General features: G+C 38.8%; 4 protein-coding genes and 1 long non-coding RNA gene across 6 annotated transcripts in view; 3 read left to right on the forward strand and 2 right to left on the reverse strand.

Moving 5' to 3' along the window:
* The window catches only part of LOC136261679 (structural maintenance of chromosomes protein 4-like), an 18134-nt gene extending 17652 nt beyond the window's left edge, over positions 1-482 (forward strand). For both annotated transcript variants that reach the window (XM_066055723.1, XM_066055724.1), the window contains one exon: positions 48-482. In XM_066055723.1, coding sequence (XP_065911795.1) covers positions 48-356 — 309 coding nt within the window. In that variant the 3' untranslated portion in view covers positions 357-482. The remainder of the gene's footprint in view (positions 1-47) is intronic.
* On the reverse strand, positions 337-9376 carry LOC136261682 (glutamate receptor-interacting protein 2-like). Its single transcript, XM_066055728.1, has 23 exons — positions 9256-9376; positions 7635-7662; positions 6890-6918; positions 6765-6836; positions 6652-6715; positions 6311-6459; positions 6149-6235; positions 6024-6087; positions 5552-5697; positions 5345-5492; positions 4692-4927; positions 4366-4473; positions 4216-4285; positions 3858-3997; positions 3732-3809; positions 3618-3681; positions 3035-3183; positions 2620-2700; positions 2495-2549; positions 2297-2439; positions 2214-2248; positions 1306-2100; positions 337-656 (listed from the first exon to the last, which is right to left on the reverse strand). Exons 1-23 carry the CDS (start codon positions 9308-9310, stop codon positions 510-512), a joined length of 2943 nt encoding a protein of 980 aa, XP_065911800.1. The 5' UTR covers positions 9311-9376; the 3' UTR covers positions 337-509.
* LOC136261685 (anaphase-promoting complex subunit 4-like) lies at positions 9180-13490 on the forward strand. The gene is made up of 26 exons (XM_066055732.1): positions 9180-9509; positions 9576-9669; positions 9720-9840; positions 10083-10151; positions 10211-10258; positions 10305-10335; positions 10385-10450; positions 10498-10593; positions 10669-10752; positions 10802-10888; positions 10941-11048; positions 11092-11168; positions 11221-11321; positions 11365-11416; positions 11465-11520; positions 11572-11618; positions 11667-11726; positions 11778-11831; positions 11879-11969; positions 12431-12528; positions 12584-12681; positions 12739-12822; positions 12866-12925; positions 12974-13102; positions 13155-13254; positions 13304-13490. The coding sequence occupies exons 1-26, from the start codon at positions 9384-9386 to the stop codon at positions 13370-13372; spliced, it is 2106 nt and encodes a 701-aa protein (XP_065911804.1). The 5' UTR covers positions 9180-9383; the 3' UTR covers positions 13373-13490.
* LOC136261710 (uncharacterized) lies at positions 13362-14317 on the reverse strand. Its single transcript, XR_010703988.1, has 3 exons — positions 13948-14317; positions 13740-13891; positions 13362-13567 (listed from the first exon to the last, which is right to left on the reverse strand). It is a non-coding gene; the product is annotated as an uncharacterized lncRNA (long non-coding RNA).
* Positions 14244-23385, forward strand: part of LOC136261703 (glutathione S-transferase Mu 4-like) — an 11331-nt gene continuing 2189 nt past the window's right edge. The window contains exons 1-8 of the mRNA XM_066055753.1: positions 14244-14402; positions 14449-14524; positions 14579-14643; positions 14694-14741; positions 14791-14824; positions 14881-14930; positions 18447-18491; positions 18551-18652. Coding sequence (XP_065911825.1) covers positions 14367-14402; positions 14449-14524; positions 14579-14643; positions 14694-14741; positions 14791-14824; positions 14881-14930; positions 18447-18491; positions 18551-18652 — 456 coding nt within the window. The 5' untranslated portion in view covers positions 14244-14366. The remainder of the gene's footprint in view (positions 14403-14448; positions 14525-14578; positions 14644-14693; positions 14742-14790; positions 14825-14880; positions 14931-18446; positions 18492-18550; positions 18653-23385) is intronic.

The following is a 23385-nucleotide window of genomic DNA, read 5'->3' on the forward strand; positions in this document are numbered from 1 at the left end:
GTACACACACACGTCACTCAAATAAATTCATTTCACAATAATTACAGGTGTTTGCTCTACATCACTATAAGCCTTCACCGCTTTATGTTATGGATGAGATTGATGCTGCTCTTGATTTCAAGAATGTCTCAATTGTGGCCAACTACATTAAGGAACGCACAAAGAACGCTCAGTTCATTATCATCAGCCTGAGGAACAATATGTTTGAATTAGCTGACTGTTTGGTGGGCATTTATAAGACCTATGATGCTACAAAGAGTGTTATGATACACCCCAGCAAAATTGCAACTACAGCAGCAACTGCTATGACCACAGGAAGACAGCCCCTTGCTGAGAAAAATTCAATCACTGCATAAAAAGTTTATACAAACTTTACAAAAACAATAAACGTATTTCTTATCTTATTGTACAGAATATATTTATATATTGCTGAAATTGTAGTTTCTGTATATGGTCATAAAGAAAACATGGTAATATTGGAAGAGGACAAATGAAAGATTATGGTTTAGTTATATTTCTTCATTTTGTAATGCTGGAGTATATCGGTTGGTAGGTTGTGCACTCCTGGACACCACCAAGGATACTTCATTCCCACTTTTGGCCAGTAATGGGAGAGCCCTTGAGCAGTCCAAGTCACGTACAGTGTGTTGATTGATCTGTGAAGAAATTACCATTGTTATCAGTGATATATACAACAATGCTGAAGTGTCTGATGTTTTAAAGAAATGAGGTTGTGCATTGTGCTGTCTGCCTAGAGTAAACTGTGAAGTAATTGATAATTCTTAGAGAGCAATAACACAGTAGGCCTGAGCCTATTATGCTTTTGAACAATGCTCCAAGATTTCCCTATTATTCCCAGTTGTGTCCCATTATGCTCCAAATATGCTCATATAAAATTGTGTCTTGACTGCTCTATTAGAGTATCTAATGCATCTGTGAACGTTCTATTAGGATATTTCAACATGCGGTGACTGTTCTATTAGAGTATATCGATCTTTAACTAATCTTTTCTTCACAACGTAGCTGTATTTCAAAATTTTACCGTGTTTGCTCACTATCCCATTCTGTATCATGCAAAATAGGCAGTTTCAGCTTCTCTGATAGCCAATGCACAAAATTTTTGCCTATTATGCTGGCATTATGCTCGATGCTTTTGGCTACCAATTATGCCCCAAATTATGCTGGCATAATCGGTGCAGCCCTATAACACAGCAGACTTCAACTGACAGGAGTGTATCAAGTCCTTCGGACAAAGGATTCAATACGCACCTACATACACCAACATGCACTTAAAGGGTGGCATACTTTTAGAATTCTGTCATAAGATTTGAGCCCATTTTGTTCCGCACCACCTCCAGGTTTCACTTTGTGTATGTAAATTCCTGGCTCCAAGGCACTGTCTGATATGCTGAACCCAAAGTCAGAGCTGCGGTCAGTTCTCACCAGTTTCACTTTATGCTGAGTATGCTGTGTAAACTTGGCAGAAACATATCTAGGTGGCAATCGATGCCGTCCTCTGTGTGAGGGTTCATAGTCACTGTCTGGATCGGAAGAACTGTGCTCAGCTATTTTTGAGAAACGGGGCAAATACTTTCCACTTTTGTCTAGAGCACATTTGATTTGCTGAAAAGCTTCCTCACTAAAACTAGTTTCTTCCAGGTCTTCAGGTTGTTTTCTTCTTGACAATGATTGTGATTCTCTTTTTAATTGAGCCCTAGCAAATGGAATTTGAGAAATACGTGATCCAGATCGGTGAGGTGCAGTGTAGTAGTGGGCAGTGTCTAGACTACCAACAAGATTTTGTGACTTCCCTGAGGTTTGTTCTAGTCCTTCATCATCAAGTGAAGTCATTTCATCTTCAGTTTCAGTAAAGCTCCCTCGATTGGTGTCAGTTTCTCCACTAGTATAGTTTGATGTCGAAGGTAAAGTGGTTGGGAAATTAGTTGATCTTTGCATGGTTGTAAGTTCATGAATGTTATCACTTGTAACACTATCACGACGTTCTGAGGATAACTGTGATGATGCACTCTCTAGCATTGGTCTTGAAGGAAGTGTTCCCAATACTTTGGGTCTTAGATTAGGGGAATCTTTCCAACTCTCCTGTCAACCAAAACACATTTAGCAATGCTCATACTTTTGAAAAAGAGTTTAGTTAGAGACAACAACAAAGCTTTTAAGCTTCTGTGCCTCTGCAAGAATTCGGCATGGCTTACCTTTCCAACTGGGCTTGGTTGTTTTGACCGTGCCTCTGTAATGCCAAACAACATGTGACAACTACCAGTCAAAACTCACTCACTTGATTTGACGTTCTTCCTAATCTTCAGCGTTACAGAGTTGCCACAGTTATTTAACATGTCTTCAATTTGCAGTAAAGTCTTTCCAGACAAGTTCTCTCCATTGATGGCCAAAATGTGATTGCCAACCTTCACTGTGCCTGTCCTGTGGGTGACAAACAGCTTGGGTAAAACATGAGACATACATGGTAACCTTTCACCTTCGAGCAACTCCATCAGTTAGAGACTTTATCACCACACTATTACCTGACATACCTACACATATCATAGTACATCACTTTTAACATTAACAATGGAGTGATAACATAATGGAGTGATAACATACCAAGTACAATGCCAAGCTGTTGGTTGTCTTTGTCAAGTTGTACTGAGTATGTGACTGTGTCACTGTTTTCTGCCTGTGGAGCTGTTACAGAAATAAATCACCATAATAACAAAAACACATACAAAACTATTTCATAAGGTAATGGACCCTAGCCTAAGCGAGTTCTGTTTTTTGGTACATCTCTATTACAAAGAAAAATGTTCCATAGGTATGTTGGAATACTCTCAACTGCTGCATTGACCCTACAATTTATGAACTGATTGACTCTTTAGGTCCTAACTAATAAAGTGTACATATTCTTGGAATGCATGCAGTCTAATATCTCTCCTAAACAATATTTGTCCATAAACATGTGTGGAATTCTTACAGCTCATCAACAAGGCTATCAATAGGTTCAATAAAGTTTTATGCTCACCTCTGAAGTTGTTGCTGTCCTTACTGATCCGAAGGTGCACCACATCATCAGTATTCCTCAACATGCTGACAGCATCACTGAGAGTGACATATTCACAACTCTGACCATTAATTGCTGTGATGATGTCACCAGCTCTTAGACGACCAGTCCTAAATGTGACAAGGGGAATACATATTCAGAGTAAACAATGATCTATATATGGCTACCCATCATCTTTTTATAAGAACATTAAAAGTGCTGCCTTTAACCTGCTCACGAAAAACACCAGGCAAGCTGAAGCAACTCAAGCATAGCATCACAACTGCAGTGAAACCTCAATTTTATGGGACCAAGAACTACTATGGTGACTTCCATAATAAGATAGTCTTACTAAAGTGCACCTTAGTTATGTTTGGGACCACACCACAGGTGGCCTTGTGTATGATGTACACTGACATATGACCAGCACAAGAGGCCACTACATCATGTACTACATGACATAATATACATCACTTCTATATATACCTTTTAGTGATAGTACAAGCATATTACACATACAAGTACACACAATGTCTTCACACACTGCAATGTACTCATTATTCACCTATATGCAGCTCCGCCTTTCTTCATGTCAGATATCCAGACCGGAGCTCCGGGAGTCTGAGCCCCTACCGTCATAGAGATGATGTAAGTACATTAACTCTGAGATTATCATTACCATTTACGGTGATGCCAAGGGACATTCCCATTTTGACAAGCTTCATATCAAAACTACCACTCGCTGGCATGATGGGATCTGGGGGTGGTATAAATTTGATAATATTCAAATAAGACTTTACTGTACCTTCAACATCGATCTCTATTTCCATGTTAACAGCCTCTGTCATTTCATGGGCAATTTTGAGGGCTGCATGTAGAGTGACTCCTTCCATTGGAACATCATTGATGGCTAATACTCTGTCCCCAGCCTTCAACTGGCCTAGCCTATCACAGTGCAAACACACTACCTAAATCAGCTGGTAAACTACAGATAAAAACTATTTAGTAACCTCTTTATTGTGGATACCCTGGGATCAGCTAATCATGAATAATGAGGTTCTTATATAGAGATAAAGCTAAACATACAGTAGGTTAAGAGAGGTTCCACTATATGGTTATTTGGGGTTCATGGGATATTCACAACAGTCCAGTACTGTGTGTACCTCATGGCCGGTCCATCTGGAATGATTTCTGCAATTGTGATCGGATGATTATGATGATCAGTAGCCCCACCTACAAAATACACACACAAGACATTCTGTAATTAATATGATGATATCAAGACTATGACTAACTACATACTCCACACAAACCTCTCAGTTTCATTCCAAACCCAACGTCATCAGCAATCACCTCAACAGTCATGGTCTCGGGATGACTGGTCAGAGGATTGATCCCATGGTAACTGGTTGCCAGTGAGGCTACATGGAGTAATGCATCATGTGATCATACAATGGGATCATGTGATCACAACCAAAATGGCTTCCTGTAAATAATTTCTACAACTGCAAAACTACAAGACACAAGTAAATTTTGGATTTACACATACTAGCAGAATAACAGTGAACCAAGTTTTTTAATTGGCAAATTTAAAAAAAAAGGACAATGTACATAAACGTGCCATACAGCATCAACGCACTTGATGAAGGATATCTGCTTTGCGACATGTTTGAATTCTGACAAAGAAGGATGGAGTCACTGGTCAAACAATTTGCAAATCCTGGACGAGTAGTGAAATTGTGGGCGGGCATGATTTGCAGCTCCATGTGAATGTCACTGGAGATGAGGTAGTTTGTGGCCTCCCATACAGTACAGTTGTCAAGAATGCAATTATTGATCGAGAGCAACTGGTCCCCAACATGAAGAGCACCACACCTGTTAAGACACCAACACACGCCATCATACGCTGCTGATAACCATTAGGGGGTTACCGGGTTAGAGAGGTCATCTTGTTATGCACAAAATGATATGTGTACCAAATTGCCGGTCCCATGAAAACACCTGGTCTCATTTAGTTGCAGGGGAAAGATACAGTATTTACTACAGAAATCTACGGATATTATTTTTTCTTTCAAACTTAAATACAGCATGCATTAAATAGGGTGCAATACGGAGGTATGAAATATGAAGGTAATTTAAAGGGAATACATAATCACATATAAAAGTTGACGTTGTTGTATTTAGTAGATAATAAAAATATGTGAGCCACAATTAGAAGTAATAGGTATTTATAAAAGATAATTTGAAAACCTCATATACTTTGTATATCACGAACAGCAACACACTACACACCTGTCTGCAATACACCCCTCCTTCACTTCAGTGATCCAAATAGGATCCCCGGGATGTGACAGTCCGCTAAGGCTGATCCCAAATGATGACATTGGAGGCTTGAGAACTTTTACTAGTAAAGGATCAGTGGCATGCCTCAGCTTCTCATCTAAATATGGTAACAACAATGGGTACAGGAACATGTGCTTGTGGCAAGAGACAAAATACCTTGTAATTCTGCTTCGTATTCAATCTCCATTGTTACTGAGTCACTAGCACCTCTTAATATTGTCAAGGCATCCAACTGGCTGGCATCCTTCATACTACAACCATTGATCTGGAGGACTCTATCACCAACTTTCACCATGCCAGCCCTGCATACACACATATCACATAGAAAACTTGAAGACTTAAATATTAGAAACCTCTAAGTTGTCCAAAAATTCTTGGCCACAAGTTGTCAATTGTTCAACTTTATAAACTGTATGACTAGAAAATTTTTGAGGACTAAAATTTTCAAAGGTTGAAAATTAGCAGAAAAAAGTTTTTCTCAAGGAATGGACTAACAATTGTTCAGCACTAAAGTGCTTATCAATAAGTCCACTGTTTCCAAGAATGAACATTTCTGTGGTATAACTAATAAGGAAGCGTACCTTGTTTTGTACCTTATAATATCTGACCACAAGGTATTTAAACATACCTATACACCATAGTATTGGGAACGATATGAGCTATTGTGATTGGTCGGTTTTCTTCTCTTCCACCTGGAATGAAAAGGGGAAGAGCAGCAGCAGGATCATGTGATCACAAGTGAGCCCTACCCACCTCTGATCGTGAAGCCAAAGCTGCTTCCTTCACGAAACAACTGTACCACCATAACCTTGAATAGGACGTCATCACGAGATTTATCATCTGTAATAAACACAATTGCAAAATAATGCAAACACAAACAAAATACAATACAATTACAATCCAACACACACTAACCATATCCAGGAGGCATCTCATAGGAGACTTCAAGGTTAATAATGGTACCAGCACTCTTGAGGAGGGAGACTACTTCACGCTGGGTCAGTCGATCAGTTGCAATTCCGTTAATGGCCTGAACACGATCACCAGCCTGCAACGTACCACTCCTACAGAACAACAGTTTAATATGGGGGGAATATAAAAGTGTGGTCAGACTAAACGTTGGTGAATTTACTATGCTGTCAATACTGAACAATGTTTAATAGCTGCAAATACAGTTAGGCAATATAATATCCATCAATTCACCAAATTTTAGCCATCCAAACTTTCATCATTTATGATAATAGCTTTATGATTACTTTTGTGCTACACCTCCGGGCCTAAGGGCTTCAATATAAACAGGAATTTCTTGATCCTTTCCACCTATAAAATGAGGCCACTGAACAGAGCAGGTTAATAACATACTCTTTACCTTGTAGCACTAGACCCAGTGGTTCATCAAGATGTCGTAGTAGCTCAACATAAGTAACAATGCGATTCTCAGCTAATGAGTAGCAAGTGTAAGCACTACTGACAGCAACCACTATCTTACCATACCATGATTCCTTTTTTTGGACTCCCTTGATCTACAAAAAAGTAGTTATAAAGTTTGGTATCATTGACATTGACTGCAATATCCTTAGCTACTGCAGCAACTTAAGTAATACACCATAACATTTGTACATTATAGCAGACACATTGGCTTTAGCTAACGTTGGCCAGAGATATACTTTGATGGAAAAAACTTTGACAATGAAAGGACAATTCGCCAATGTCTTTCTACTCAGTATGCATTGTAACTATTACGGAGTAGGGCTGAGTAGTCAAACATGACACAACACAGTGACTCGCCAAAGTATTTTTCACAAATAGCTTTTCACCAAAGTTTTGAGCTGCTACTATATGGCATGCATTTTTAGGTTATTGAAATTTTACACAATTTAAATATTTATAAGTCACTTAAAATTGTGTTTCAAGTGAGACACTGATTGATTGATTTGATTGATTTATATATTTAACCTCCAAGCAATCGGCTACAGCCGTTCTTCCTTGCCCATTACAATACATAGATAATACACACAAAACTAAACAAAGCAAGGTATAACCAATACAAAGACAACCAAGGTAAACAACACACACACACACACACACACACACACACACACACACACAACAACAACAACACAAAAAAACATGCATATAGTTACAATCATATTAATGTTATCAAAGGAGTGAACACTGGTAACTGGTACGCTGGTAACTTAAAAACATGTTACACATGATGACAACACAATCCACTTACGAATTCTGATGGCTGCCGCCATGTCTGCCTATAGTAACAATGTATGACATAACCAAACAGCTTCAACTGTACATGAGTGTGTGTGTGTGTGTGTGTGTGTGTGTGTGTGTGTGTGTGTGTGTGTGTGTGTGTGTGTGTGTGTGTGTGTGTGTGTGTGTGTGTGTACAGGGGTGAATGCAGAGGTGTATATATCCTTTTAGCTTTGATGATCAAATGTAACAAAAATTCAGACTGGTAATGTACTAAAATGGTATAATTACATGTGACGCATTTGATAATATGCAAGTGTGAAATTCATAACATATTAAGTGAAAAATGAATATAGTATAAAATGGTTCCCTATTGAAACAGCTGGTACAAAACTCAAGCTAAGAATGTCTCTAAGTAATATGGCAAAAGCAACCACAGCCATATAAATGTGAAAAATTTTAATGGACCAAAGAGAAGACTCAATAATTTTGGGTGTGATACTTCAATCACACCACTACAAAATATAACTTGATAATCCCTAGGTTGCCTACGCTAGAGCAAAATGACAAAAATGGCAGCTATTCTAATGGAGGGCAGTCAGCTGTAGCTGGCATACATGATACAACCTGTACTGGCTCCAGATACTGAAGTAAAACACATGTAAATCTCATGGTGTATGTGTAGATAGCTACAAGCTAAAAAACTATGCAGTGTACTGATATTTACAGATTACTGAACAAAGTCTGACCCTTGTGGCCACACCATAACAGGCAGCAGGTAAACCCCTCAGAGAAAAGTGGTCTGGCAACGCAAGACTTAAACTGATCACTGGCTGGTGTTATTCACTCAATAATTTTACACTACATTGTATGTACAAGAGTAACAATATGTAACATAATGTTTTAGCATTAATGCAAAGATGGGTTACTCCTAATAATTATAAATAATGTTCCAGCTAGTGCATACAGTTTATTTATTTATTATGCATCTATCAATGTAATGCCCGACTACCACAGATACAGGCTGAGAGTGGGGGAAGGTCAGGGATGGTGGGGGAATTGATCGCAATTTTTTCCTGACTTAATGGAGGTTAGTCTTCACTAACAAATTTACTAAAGCAAAGGACTTTCTCAGATGCTAGCTATACTAGAATCAACTCGAACTCACTCACAATCCAAATCTCTTGACCAATGCCTGAACAATCATACAAATCCCCTCCTAGCCCCACTATCCTCGGGGTTTGTTAGTCAAGACTTGGTCAGGATTTGTATCGCCAATACTTCCCCAGTAGGTGGGGAATAGTAATATTCTGTGATGTAAATCCCACCTTAGCCCGTATCCCTGGTAGTCGGGGATTAGCTACATTGATATGTGCATTTATACTGTGTAGAACTCACAGGTAAACACAGATTATACAATTAGCTATAGCAGTGGGTTGTCCAGTTCAACCAGTTTGTATGTATCCCTATAGATAGTACGAACTTTCCGAAAAGTCACACTCTAGCTATTAGTTTATCAAGACGTTCACGACTTAAAAACATAAATAAAAAAAATAAAAAACTACTTAATTATACGAAGGGGAATGCTGGCTGAAAAATTAACGAGAAGATACAGTCAACTATACAGTAATAAACACACGGTGGTAACTCACCCTGTCTATCTTCATCTCTTGTGGATGATTTTATACATGAAAATAGCCACGGCATTTTCGATACTCATGATACTATTTGTATTCCAACATTTTCGTGCAGGCGCTTCCGAGCGGATGCTTCAGAAAACATGGACGAGTCTACGAGCTGTCTTTGCTTCAAGCTGAGCTCTGAGAAGTCTTCTCCCGGAGATATAGTTGCATTGCAGTGGTCTCCAAAAATGGATTTGCTAGCTATGGCGATGAAAGACGGATCCGTAAGTTCGATTGTACACTAAAATCCCATCATTCACCCTGATCATTCTCATATGGTTCAATTGCAGGTGATATTAAACAGATTATCCTGGCAGCGTGTGTGGACTGCTCAACCCACAGACTCTGCAGTGACAAGCCTCTCATGGAGACCAGATGGAAGAGGTAATGCCAACACACACGCACACATCATGATCATAGTCCATGGAATACAGTATTGGCTGTGGCTCATGCTGATGGGACTGTGTTACTGCGGGGATTAGAAGATGCTAAAATCCTACATCAGTTCACCATCGGTGTGGAAATATCCTACCTCTCATGGACCATTCATCCTCAGTAAGTATCTGCGCTAGCTGCACCCAAAGTAGATATGATTTAAAATGACCTGGTTTACTGTACATGTGTTGTGTATGGTGTTTGAGTGGAGACTTTTTAAAGTGCTTTGACACTGTATCAAATAAGGGAACCATTCAATTGATAAAGTTATAATAAAAACACCCTAATAGTACACACAGTTACACAAATACTCTAATATAGCAGTTACTATTTAGTTGTTTTCATCTGTGGTTATTGTACAGAGTCAGTTACCATAGTTACAAGGATGAGTCTGCTTCATTCACTCCTCTATTGGAATCACTTGATGAGAGGTATGTGTGTTGTGTTGTGTTGTGTGTGCATGTGTGCTGACCATGTTAACTTCCTCTAGTGAAGGATACTGCCCCAGGGACCCCAAGAATCTCACCAGTCTGTCAGGGTACGTAATTTAATCTCCACATTAAGTTATATCTCTACCATTGTAGCACTCCTAATATCTTATCAATTGGAGATGTGGTATGTAATAGTATGTGACATACTCTAGTCTTATATAATACTCATTTAGGGTGGAAGGGTATATCTCTATATATCTGGATTATTCCATGCTGCAACCATCAACACTCAGTCACCAGTAAGCAGCATAGCTGAGATAACTGTCAGCCACTGGTAGCCATTTAGGCTGATACAGTACTCTGGACAATGTTTACATCTAACTTGGAGCACCTGTGTGTTGTATCACTGCCCAGGAGTTGTGAACAATTACGATTTCACTCAGTGAGGGTTTATAAGTCTGATACACACACTATAATATTTCACACCTTCACACTATAATATTTCATACCTTCACAGTTTACTATCCCACTACTGAAGCCGAGAATTTCCGAATTGAGCTACATTGCCATTCAGTTTGGATACATTAGCAGTTTGATTAAGGTTTTGTGGTCATACAGTTTGTTACATTAGCATCATGTTCTTGGTGTAGTACATGAATGGAGTTCTGCAGTCTATGATGGAAGCTTGGGAAGACGTTCTGCTCATGATGGATACCAAACTGGCTGATTATGCTAGTGTAAGCTAGCAGTGGTTGTCATGGGAGATGCTCTCAGTGTCTTCTGGTTTAGACATTACCTGAAGGTACCACTTTGGCTGATGAGCTGCTTGTGCTGCTGGCCTGTGGAAGAGCTAGACTAGAGTTGAGGAAGTTTCTGGTGGATGAACTTTCTGAAAAAGTATGTGTTAGTGTTATTGCTATGATCATCATAACATTAACAGGGACTTCAGAAGCTTGGCCAGTCCATCAGATTATCATACAGATCAATTAAAAAGACAATTTGCTGTCGCCTTTTAAGGTAGCAGGACAATTTACCAGCTATATACATTTAACCGAACTACATTTTGTAGCTCAATATCATCTCTACAATATCATCTATGTGAGTTGCTAGGCATGGCAAGGTGGTATGACAGATTTGGTGTGGTGGGATTGTCACCAGCCGAAGTGCAAGGTATATTATAGCTACTTGCCACAATATTAACCATGCCTTTTAGGTTGTCTGAATGCCCTGGGGCAATTTGCACTGAAGTCACATGAGCTATTACTGTGAGCTGCACTTAACAATGAAATCTACTTCCTTAAAATACTTCACAGGGTAATTGATAGTTCTGTGAAGTCTGGAGAGGTGTTCTTTGATTGGATTATCCAAGGTACTAACAAGGTCCTGCTCTTCTTTTACACAGTATTGGTACTCTTTTCAGTCATTAGAAAATTGTCTGGTGGAACACATCCTCCTGGTAGTCGACAGGTACAGACACCACACGCTATACATACTGCTTATTTTTGATTCTTGTAGTGTCCAGATCATGTGGAGCTTGCACTGTTGATGGAGTTTCTTAAGAAACGTCTTGCTCCAGTATGTAATCATTACATTATTGGGTAGTTTGAACCTGTTACATGTATGTAGACTAACAAACCGGGAACTAAAAAACAGCATTTTAACCTGGAGATTGTTGGACAGGCATGTTAAGCAATCAGGGTTAGAATGTTGTCAGCTTTCACTAACAGTACTTTGATGATCAAGATTTGCCTTATGTTATGGAGAAGACATTGAGCAGTTGGGAAGAGATCCTCACCAAGGCTGGACTGGATACTACCAGTAAGCACCATAGTCTCACGAGCCAGCTGGTTTGTATTGGTGGTATACACTAATATCTCCTATTGTGATATGTATTACTGTAGAAATAAGTTTCCTTAGTAATAATTGCATGGTGTTTCATCATTGTAAGCACCTACTGTTTTTTTGACTGACTACCAACACAAAGGCTATGTACAGTATGGTAGACCCTCATTTATCCGAAATTGGAAATGACTGTGCGTGTTCTTTTAAAGTTTTTTTTGAGTACAACTGTATGTTCTATTAGAGTATTTCAGCAGAGCTCTGTATATAAATGTATGGGCTTCAGCTATCCAAACAATTCACTTATCTGAACACTTTTATCATTGCCTGAGACACACTGGGGTTTGAGGGTCCACTGTGCTGATTTTCAACACCCACACATAGCTGGGTTGCAAGACTATAAATTAGTTCAACTATTGACCATACATATTGTACTATAGATACTCCATGGTTGATTAGTCCACAACCATCAAAGTCACTGGCTCAGTTGTTCCACTGTCTACATAAACATCTTGACAGGCTGTTCTCCAAGACTAATGTATGTGCAAAGGGTGTGCAGCTTAGAGCATTGTGTAATTTTAATGGTTTCACAGGAATCTCTGAGCCATTCAGTAATCCCAGCTCATTGCTGGGAGTCAGCAGTGTATGAGGGAGACACGAAGATAACTACAAAGGAACTACAAGGCCTAATGTGAGTTGCTGCTTTGTGATGGGTAACTGCCTGTATGTCACAATAAAAAATCCACAGAGGAAGTTTTTCTATGGATCAAACCAGTTATTTGTATTTCCCCGCAAAGTCCTGCATGGGATGTGTTGAGTTCTCTCCCAATAAGTATGCCAGCATGTGTATGTATTTTATTAAATGTTGATCTTAGTTCATTTGGTAAAGTCAAGCACTTCAATTTTATTGCTTCAAATTCAAACAACATATCAAGGTATGAAGTGGGTTACATTATTAGTAAATTAGAATGGTTTCTACACAGAAATCCAACTAGTATACAGAACTACAATTCAGACACACTTTCAGTATTACTTAATGCCAGTACACCTGGTGACCCAAGTTTTCTTGCTCAACTATCAACCGAGACTTTATTACAATTGGAAGATGACTGGTAAGTAAATGATACTGGTAATGTATTGACACTTAACCTGACATAATGTCAGCATTACTTCCCTTAATGATTCCTTAATGGGAGCTGAAGATTTGGGAGCCTTCCCAGCAGAAATATTAGCAGTCACAGGCTCCAGGAAAATAGCTTGTGTTGTGAGTTATTGGCAGTAAATATACAGCAAGTGTTATGAATCTTATACAGGTGTCAACCAGCAATAGAATTAGAATATATGACGTTGATGTGGATATCAATGAAGATGAAGATTTGTAGAAACTGATGATAGTGTTTAGTGAACAACATAAAATACATGAATTTCATTTAATCAATAATTTATTGTCATTACATTCTCTCATGTGACGATATAAGGTGTACACTGAGTTTAATGGTGGTCCAACAAGTTGTAAGTCATGTAACATACTGTCAGTATCCCAGGTAGCTGTCTCAGAGATGTGGTTGGGATCAAAACTAATGAACTGCTGTCAAGGGCAAATCGTTACCTGGAGACCACACAATTGTAAGAAACAAAATGCTCAGTCAAACATCCAACCAACGTTGGTCTGGATCACACACACACACACGCACAAAATTTTTAGGGAAAAATTAAAGCAGTCTAGCTACCATTTTGAGTTAAGGATACAAATCTGAAATATCTGGCTCTTCAGTTGATTTTACTGATCTACAGAATGGAGGTAGGTGTGCTGTCTGTGTAGGGCAAACATCCATCTCTTTTGGAAGTTCCACTGATGTTAGGTCTGAATACTGTCTAGTGTTAAATGGTACATTGACTGCCTGCGAAGCAATGTGACTGTAATTCCCCAAACATCTTCTAGCTCTAGTATAAATACCTTTAAAACATCAGAGCTTTGGCATAGCGTGTCGACAGGTAAAGACTTCATCGGTTTCCCCTTTTTGTTTCTTAATTCTTCGATTTTAAGCTGTGTTCTAGCGGTGCTATTTATAATAGGTCTTGATAATAGATGGTCGTTATTCTCACTGAGTCTTGAAATCTCTGAACGATACTGTTTCTTCTCTGGAGTTAAGTCAAGGTTGTCGAAGGCACAAACAGTTTGTTGAGGATGTGGTAAAGGTTTGGGAGTTGCGAAGTTTGGAATACACTCATCTATGTCTGCCATGTTTCTTTTTCATTCACTACAAAATCCAAAGTAGATGGGCATTGTTTGGAAAACATTCAAATACGGGGTACACAACTGTCACGTGATAGAGCAATCAGTTTACCAGCTGATCAAGAGCGAACAACCCTAAAATGCCTGCTAAACTAGGTTACTGGAAGATTAGAGGGGTGAGGAGAAATAAATTAATCTTTAGTTATCATGACACTTGTACAGCTTGCTCAGCCAATTAGGTTATTACTAGCCTACACTGGGACAGACTATGAGGATGTGAGGTATGAGGTGGGAAAACGTGAGTTATGAACCTGACTATAACAACAGATTTCATGTTCTGCCATCTTTGCAGCTCCAGACTATGACAAAACTTGCTGGTACTCTGTAAAGGAAACTCTGGGGTTGCCATTCCCCAATGTGAGTGGATTATTCAGTAGGATGAGTTGTATAAGGTGCCTTATTGTTAGTTACCTTACTACATTGATGGAGACATTAAAATCACCCAGAGCAATGCAGTAAGTTGTGGATAGATTATGATGCACAATATGACATGTTTTTATACAGATATTGAGGTATATAGGTGAGAAGCATAATCTGGGTATGTAAAATGATCATACATGACGTGGTCATATCACTGATGTGTCTTTTATATAGCTGGAACCACCGAGCAAGACAGGGTCACTGTGTTGACACTGGAGAATGAGGTAGGGTATAGAGTTGTTTCATTGTGTGAGCTACTACATTATGTAAAAATAATTTGACTCGCCCACGTGTCCACCATTCCTGTGTACAAGCACATGAAAGTAATATGGTGTTATGTGCTGTGGTAAATTGTTCAAATCGTTCAGAGCACGATAAACACATTTCCTATTACAAGATACTGGCAGTAAGAAGACACAGTGATAAATGCGATCTAGAGCTGTCAACGAAATGGAGAGATGGTTTCCTTGCTGTCATTTCAAAGAATGATTTGATGGTAGTAGCAGTACGGATAGCTTATAGAGTGTGTTCAAGACACTTCAGATCAGGCAAGCCAGCTGAGCTTTATTTGTGTAACCAACCCAGACTGGTTGCCTTCCATCAATCTTGGCCACTTGAAGAAGTTGCAACCACAGGATAATGCCAGATGTGAATGTGCTAAAAGAAGAGCTGTAGAACAAAAGATGAGAGAAGATGATGACCAACTTTTCAATGAGCAAATGGAACACCTCAGAGATAGAGGCAATGATTAGGGAACTGGGTAATGGAGAAAGCTGAAGAAAAAAGTACCAGTAACTGCCACCGAATCAGCCATGCTGGATGTTGTGGATGATTTTATTGTCGATGGTGTAGAAGAGTGGTTAAAGGAGCATTTCTAAGGAAACTTTGCACTAGATATCTTACATTGAGGTGGAACACCCACCTCCATTTTGTGAAGAGACCGTATGCTTTGTATTGCACAATGCAGAAGTGTTGAAAACAATTTTCGAACATGTGCTGAAAACTATGCCATTTAAAGGTATAAAAAGCTATTCCCCTTCCAATAATTTATGCAAAAGCTCAGGTTGAATACTCCTTTACAGGGTTTAGCTTACCAGTTCAGCATATCTAAAGCAACTGTCTCAAGGATTGTTTCAAGGTGGCAAATTCAGATGGATATCAGATTAAGAGACCTCCAGATCGAGATTGTTTAGGAAAGACTATGCCAGTTTGTTTTCAGGAAAGCTTTGGGAAAGTGGTTGCTACCACCATTGACTGTTTTGAAGTATTTTTAGACTGACCATCTAATTTAAAAGCACAAGCTTCGATGTGGTCAAATTATATATGAACACTGCGAAGGTCCTGATAGGAATCACTCATCAAATAACAGTTGCTTTTGTGTCAGATGTATGGGGAGGCCATGCCAGTGACAAGTACATAATAGAATACTGAGACATCATACTTGCAGACAAAGGGTTGATATAGCAGAATCTGTGGGAGTGATGCAAGCAAAATATACCTTCCTTTACTAGGGTAAAAGCCAGCTTTCTCCATTAGAAGAGACAAGATCTATTGCCAATGTATGGATACATGTCAAGAGGGTCATTGGACTAGTGAGACAAAATTAGCTATTTATAAAGCACTTTACCATTCCAGTTTGTAGTCACAAAAGAGGGAGAAGACTGCCCATCTATTGATAGAATAATTTGCATATGTTGTGCACTCACCAATTGTTGTGATTCTGTTGTACCACTTGGTTAGTTATTATATAGCTATATCGCAATTGGAATTTATTGTCATGGTAATGTTGCTTTAAATAATTTATGCAATGTAAAAAATTGTACAGTGTAATATACTAATGGAAAATGTCATTGATATAGAGACGTACAGTAGCAGCAACAGAAGTATTATTTTTCACCTTTTTTCTTAAATATCTTGGTAATTTTTGGCAGTCTGGACAATACCATTTGACTTTACCTTTAGGTAATGTAGTTAAAAGTAGGCAGGAAGTGTGAAACCACTCACTGGGGCAATCTGGATTGTCACAAGCAATCGTCGTGCCCTCCTCTGGTTTTTGGCAGTAACAGTAAGTTTGCTGATCTATGACACCTGAATCAGAGCTGTGAAAGGTCACACTGTTATCCAATGAGGTATATAGCAGCAACTGAATCTGTACTGAAAGTTCTGTCACTCGAACTTCTCTCATTGGTGATAACTGGCCTAGTGTACTAGTTGTCCATTATTTCTGGAAGGAGACCTGTCTTAAAAAAGCGTTCTGATGCTGATGTACATTTGTCCCAAACACTACTGTCTTTGAAATACGTTCATGCCTGACTCTAAACAACTACTGTGGCCTTCATCCATTGTAAAAGTGTACACACAAAAATTTCCATACGTAACTTCACAGACATAAAGTTGGCATTGTACCTGCAGAAATTACAATCATCAGCAGCAGCTTGAATATCTGTGCCTCTGTGGCAATAAGGGCACTTAATCTCCAGAACACCCTTTCTGTGGTGGGTGCAGCTAATAATGATGTACCAATATGTGGCCACTTTGACACCAAGCCACTGTCTGTTACAGAAAAATCATCATACATTTGTTTACTTGCTTTAAGATACAATTCTTGTGTTGCTTTCTCATGCTCACAACCCCTTTTAGTAGCAGCAGTGATAAATTTAAAGGCTTCAGATAGCAAATTGTTTTTTTTGCTCAGTGAATGAGCAGGATTTCTGGAATCTGTTCAACAGACTGCCTTCATTTGCGATGCTGTTATTCTACCTGCTCTGTACTTAAATCACAGCTTTGAATTGCTCTGACTGAGTTCTGGTTGCTTGCTCAACTTTCTCTGCCATTTCTCTACCATTATTATTATTATTGATGAAAAGAACACGTATAATGATAGCAATGATGGAGATGTGAGGTGAGCCCTTGGACATGCAATAAAACTACTTACTCAACCAGTAGTGAGGTATTTTCCTGCTATTTCCACTGTAGAAACATCTTTAATCCACAAATTGATTGTATGCTTCCAAATTCTTTACGTGCCTTGAATTGTTCAAGAGCACTAGATAAGAAACCAAATCACGCAAGTTGACTGACACAACTCCATAAACAGGCTCCCCACCTGAACGGATCTTTCCCATTTATTAATGTGATCTTAACCTTGTAATGTCTTTTATCCTCCTCCAATAACCCTTCAAAATATGAAGACGTTGGAGGCGAAATCACAGGTGACAAAACAGATGACATCACTATAGTATGTTCACGTTGAGCTGAATCCTGAAAAACAGCTAAAAATTAAAAGTGGATTTTTTCTCAACAGAGTTAACATTTCAGTCAACCAGATGATTATTGGTAACAGCAAAGGCGTCAACAACAGACACGTACGGTTTGGCTCCATCACAAGTTCGGGAAAGGGCTGTAATGGACACTGCACTTATATGGCTTCCCCGTAGGAAATGTATTGCAAAAATTTTGATTGGCTGTAAATATTATGTCAAACATTTGAACAAAAAGATTTTGAAATATTTTTAGTGGGTCAAGCAGTACTACAAATGAGCCAAATTTCAAGATCGTGTGTAATTACATCCATGAGTTATTAAATCTTTTTTAGGATTCAGCTCAACGTGAACATACTATAGACTTGTACACCGAAATGGTGGACGTGTAAGCGACTTTAATTATTTACATATTGTAGCTCACGCGATGTAACAACTCTATACATGGTGTATGTGATGTAATTTACAACTTGTCCATAGTTAATGGACTTCAGTTTTGTTCAACTGGCATATGATCGAGGTTTTGTAAGTGGCCAGGCAATGTACATAATGTTCATAACTTAATTTGTTCAATCATGGTATAGACCGAGGAAATGCGAGATAGCTACATTAAAGATGTCAAAGGTCGTAAACTGAAACGATTCTCAGCCTTTCTGGCAGATAGGGAGTGGAATGCTGCTGGTGGAGTAAGATATGCATGTTGTATGTTGTGTGTGTGTGTCTGTGCCTGTGTTTGTGTGTGGTTGATAGTTCAAACCATTATATATGTGAATGAGAAATGATTCACTGGTATTTCCTTGCAGTAATAATTGTAGTTCTACACAAATAAAAGGATGTAGAGTGTGAATTATTCATCCCATTATCAATGTAACCACATCCATGTCTGCTTGTGACTTTTTTTAACATGACCACAATGTAACTGTAGGGTGGGGTGTGGAAGGCAGTGTTACATTTGCTCCTTATTCTTCAAGCTCCTTGGGCCCTTGTCAAACTGTCAACTATTTTAATACGACTCACTAAATGTAAAACACTGGTAGAGCAAACTGTGAAAGTGTGAAGCTCACCTAGTGGGGTACCTGCAAGGAGAAAAAAACAACAGAAAAGCCTCAGTATTATGTATAACACCTGGCTTGTGAATAGTTGAAAATGTCTATTAGTTTACAGTTCCTTAAAACATCCATAATGTATGCATATGCTTGAAAACACACTTGGGCTTGAGAGCATCTATAGCATGTAAAGCTTGTGGGCGACAAAACATCTATCAAACAATACTGCAGTGCTGTTTAGTAGGTTTCACCCCTAAAGTGATACACATCACTAAAAATGTCGCATCTAAAATCCATCATAGAAATATCATATGGGACAAAAGTCTGGCTTGGTTACCCACAATCAATGTTAGAAACCTGGCCTTTATAAGTGTTACAGCTGTCTTGTGAGACTCTCCCCACCTATTAGGTGAGTGGTACATAACAGTTATACAACGTGCACTCGTGCTCTGCCTGTATAAACGCACTTGCCTTCGGGCCTGACGGCCCTCAGGCCCGTGCGTTTATATCAGGTAGAGCACTCGTGGCCGTTGTATAACTATATAATATTGCAATTTGGAGACATTTCCACATACAAATGCTTATAAATTGCCTATAAATATATTATATACTGCCCTTTAGATTAGGTATAGCTCTGCAGCATTTGTTAATGAAAAGGTTTGGGTAGGTTCAGACAACCAACACCTTCTCTCAATAGCACAACAACAGGTGTGCATGTTAAAGTAATAATGTATTTGAAACTTGAAATTTGAATGATACGAGATTGAATCTGAGAACATTTTCAGTGGCATGTGTATACTTGAATTAATTATTGCCATGCATAATGACTGTACAAGTAGATGAATTGGTTATTAATGAATACACTTCACTGCATGTATAGACACATTTTTAGGTGCAGACAGATATGGATAACTTCCATAGCAGAACCAACCATTATATATCTACTGAATGTTCTATTAGAGTATCTTGATTTTGTGCACCTTCAATGCTGATCCCAGTGATCCAGGCCCTTGTTGGATAACCTTTAGCACAAATTCAAATGGTTATTAGGTGTAATGAGTACTTGTACTATTATGTGACAAAACTTCACTATAATCTTCAGCATATTGATCAAGTAAAGTCTAAAGTGAAGGGCCCATAGCCCCTCCCCTAGATCTACCCCTGATATCAAAACTTTCATTCAGATACCATGAAATTATTTGATGGACTGTAGTGTCCTTGGTAGTATTGGGTTATTAATAATTATTACACTACTTAGTAACTAGCGTACATCTACAGCGTGTAGGGTTGTGAACATAGCATGTATCCATGTAATGATGTGCAATATAAAGTGATTTTTTTCCCCGGGCTAGATGGACTGCCCTTTCCACCACCCCCAGCACTAGGTGTTAAAGTGCTGGACAGCTGGAAATACCAGCAATCAAACAAGGCCACCAGACTCCAAGCAACCCTCGGAGTAGGCCAGATCAATATAATTTTGATGTTGATGGACTGTGATTTGAAGAGTGATGACCCCTCAAGCACATCACTGAAGACCTTAAAAGTGAAAAGCAAAGCCTACATCACAGCCAGAATAGGCATTTGCTGTAATTAATGCTACATTTCTCGGCCAACATAGAAGCAAGCTTCCTAAAAACAGTTGTAGCAGTGGGCCCCATGCCACCAGTAGCTGCAAACACCAATGGTGAAAAGCAAGCTCTCTTATAAAGTAATATATTGAAATATCATGATACTTATGCTGTACTGTGATAATGCTACACATATTTGTGTGTAAAGACGCACAAGATTGTGTGTTGTGCAACCAGGAAGCCAGCACGCCACACCATATGTATATTGACAGGAAGAAAATGTGATTTTCACAATCTTATTCGCCTACTCATGGGGAATTCGAAGATCTTTGTTTCATTTCTGTAGTCCCAATGGTTTGCATGTCACATGCGTTTGTTTATGATACGGTAGACGTAAACAAAATTGTCGCTGTTTCTTCAATAAAAGTGCCTTCATATGCCTATGCGCAAGTGACTGCTGGGCTAAAACTATACCTTGGCTGATCTGCCAATCCATGATGAACACTGTAAGCCAAATCCCAACTTTGTAGACTAGGGAAGTTACATATGTATGGTTGCTAATGTAAGTGCCTGTAGTTTATTTTTAGTATAGTCACTGTACAAATTAATTTCCTTGCTTTTCCTACTTTTTAGCACTGTGACTCCAAAACTACTCACTATAATTGACTGAAACTTTGGTGAACCATTCCTTGGACTATGCAGATAATGCTGATAAAATAAAAAGAAATTCGGAAGTTGTGCGAACTAGACAGGTTTTCGTTGAGATGGTCACATATGCTTAGCTCCATGGTCCCTTCACAAAGCTCACCATTATAGCTGCCTCCACCTTCAGCACCATGCCCATTAATCACTTTATGTGCTTCTGAATATGAGTTAGGCTTGATTTCTTTGTTGTTGTTGTTATTTTGTTGTTTTTTTCAGATACCTACGTCTTTGTGAAATGCATACCTCAGTTGCCTTGTATATACATCAAGGGTGTAGTAGAGGTGAATTTACATACCGAGTCTGGTGCAAATCTGATAGAAATTCAGAGTTATGGACAAGTATTTTTATAACTGAACTCTTCACTGGGTGATTTGTTTGTAGCTGAACTCTCTACAGGGTTACTTGTTGCTTAGCTGAACTCTCTACAGAGTTACTTGTTATTTGGTTGATCGCTCTAGTACTTAATGCTATTGAATGCTCTAATAGGGTGACTGTACTATTAGAGTATCTCGATTACACTCTTTCTACATGTAGTTGAATTTTACATCATAAATCAGTGGCTTGTACAGTAGACCCTTGGTTATCCAACCCTCATTTATCTGTACCTTTGTTTATCAGAAATTGGAAATGACTGTTCTATTAGAGTATTTTGAGTACAAATGTATGTTCTATTAGAGTATTTTAACAGAGCTCGGTATATAGATGTATGAGTAGTGTTGCACCGATAATCGGATCGGATATCAGAAAAACCATATATCGGCTGTATTTTTGTATATCGGTATCGGATCGACACCATGATGAAAAAAGCAGCAGATACAGATATTATGTATGTATTTAGATATACCTGCTCATGATGTTTACAAATGCATCGAGTTGCATTTTCCTGCATTACAGTGTTGTTATTACTGCTTCACTGTACTGTCAGCTGTTGCTATAGCAATACTGCTGCTATAAACTAATATTGATCCTTCACAATCAAATTTCTATTAAAAATTGCTACAAGATAGACATGCTGGGCTATATCGGATCGGCTACATTTATCGGCTTGAAAATATTATCCAATATTGGTTATCGGAATATTGGCAAAATCTCATATCAGTGCAACACTATGTATGAGCTTCAGTTATCTGAACTATTCACTTATCTGAACACTTTTACCATTTCCTGAGTCACATTGGGGTTTGGATAACCGAGGTTCACTGTAATCCAATTCTTCTGCACTACTAATAGGCCTGTCTATGATGATTAATCTGTCTGCACACCAATTTTCAGCTCATTTCCTTAAGTGGTTTGCTTTATATCTTCATGGTCTTTATCTTGATTCCTTTCAAACCATCAAAAGGTACTCCTATGATGGTTAATCTATCTTCAAACTAATTTTCAACTTATTCCTTGAGACAGTTTACCCTGTGAGCATGACAAAAAATTGCAAGTAATCGGTCATAACTCCTTGTTTTCACCGGAGTTGCACCAAATGTGGTACTAGAATTTGCTTTTGAACCCTCTTTAGGCGTGGCAAGTTTCAGTACAATCGGATAATGCGTTTGAAAAGTGTTAAAAGACAAAGAATAAGCGCCAAAATTTTGGTTGCTTGTATCTTGGAAATGGCTGGTATGATCTAGGATGTGATCTCCCTCAGGTGGGAATCTCTACTGTAAATTTTGGATAAGAGATCATGGAACTATGTACATGTGAAAATTGTGTTCCTGTCAATATGTCCACAATCTGGTGTGCTGGCTTCTTATATATATATTATATAGTTATACAACGGCCACGAGTGCTCTGCCTGATATAAATGCACGAGCCTGAGGGCCGTCAGGCCCGAAGGCAAGTGCGTTTATACGGGCAGAGCACGAGTGCACGTTGTGTAACTGTTATGTACCACTCACCTAATAGGTGGGGAGAGTCTCACAAGACAGCTGTAACACTTATAAAGGCCAGGTTTCTAACATTGATTGTGGGTAACCAAGCCAGACATTGTGATGACGTTCCCCCTGCAGTACTGCAGCCACCTGAGATATTGAAAGCTAGTACGCTATGGGTTATATCACTAACCTGCATTCGCTGTTCGACTCTCATCATGTAGTGCTCAGCATGCCA

This window comes from Dysidea avara, chromosome 7 (assembly GCF_963678975.1).
Source record: "Dysidea avara chromosome 7, odDysAvar1.4, whole genome shotgun sequence".
NCBI classification, from domain to species: domain Eukaryota; kingdom Metazoa; phylum Porifera; class Demospongiae; order Dictyoceratida; family Dysideidae; genus Dysidea; species Dysidea avara.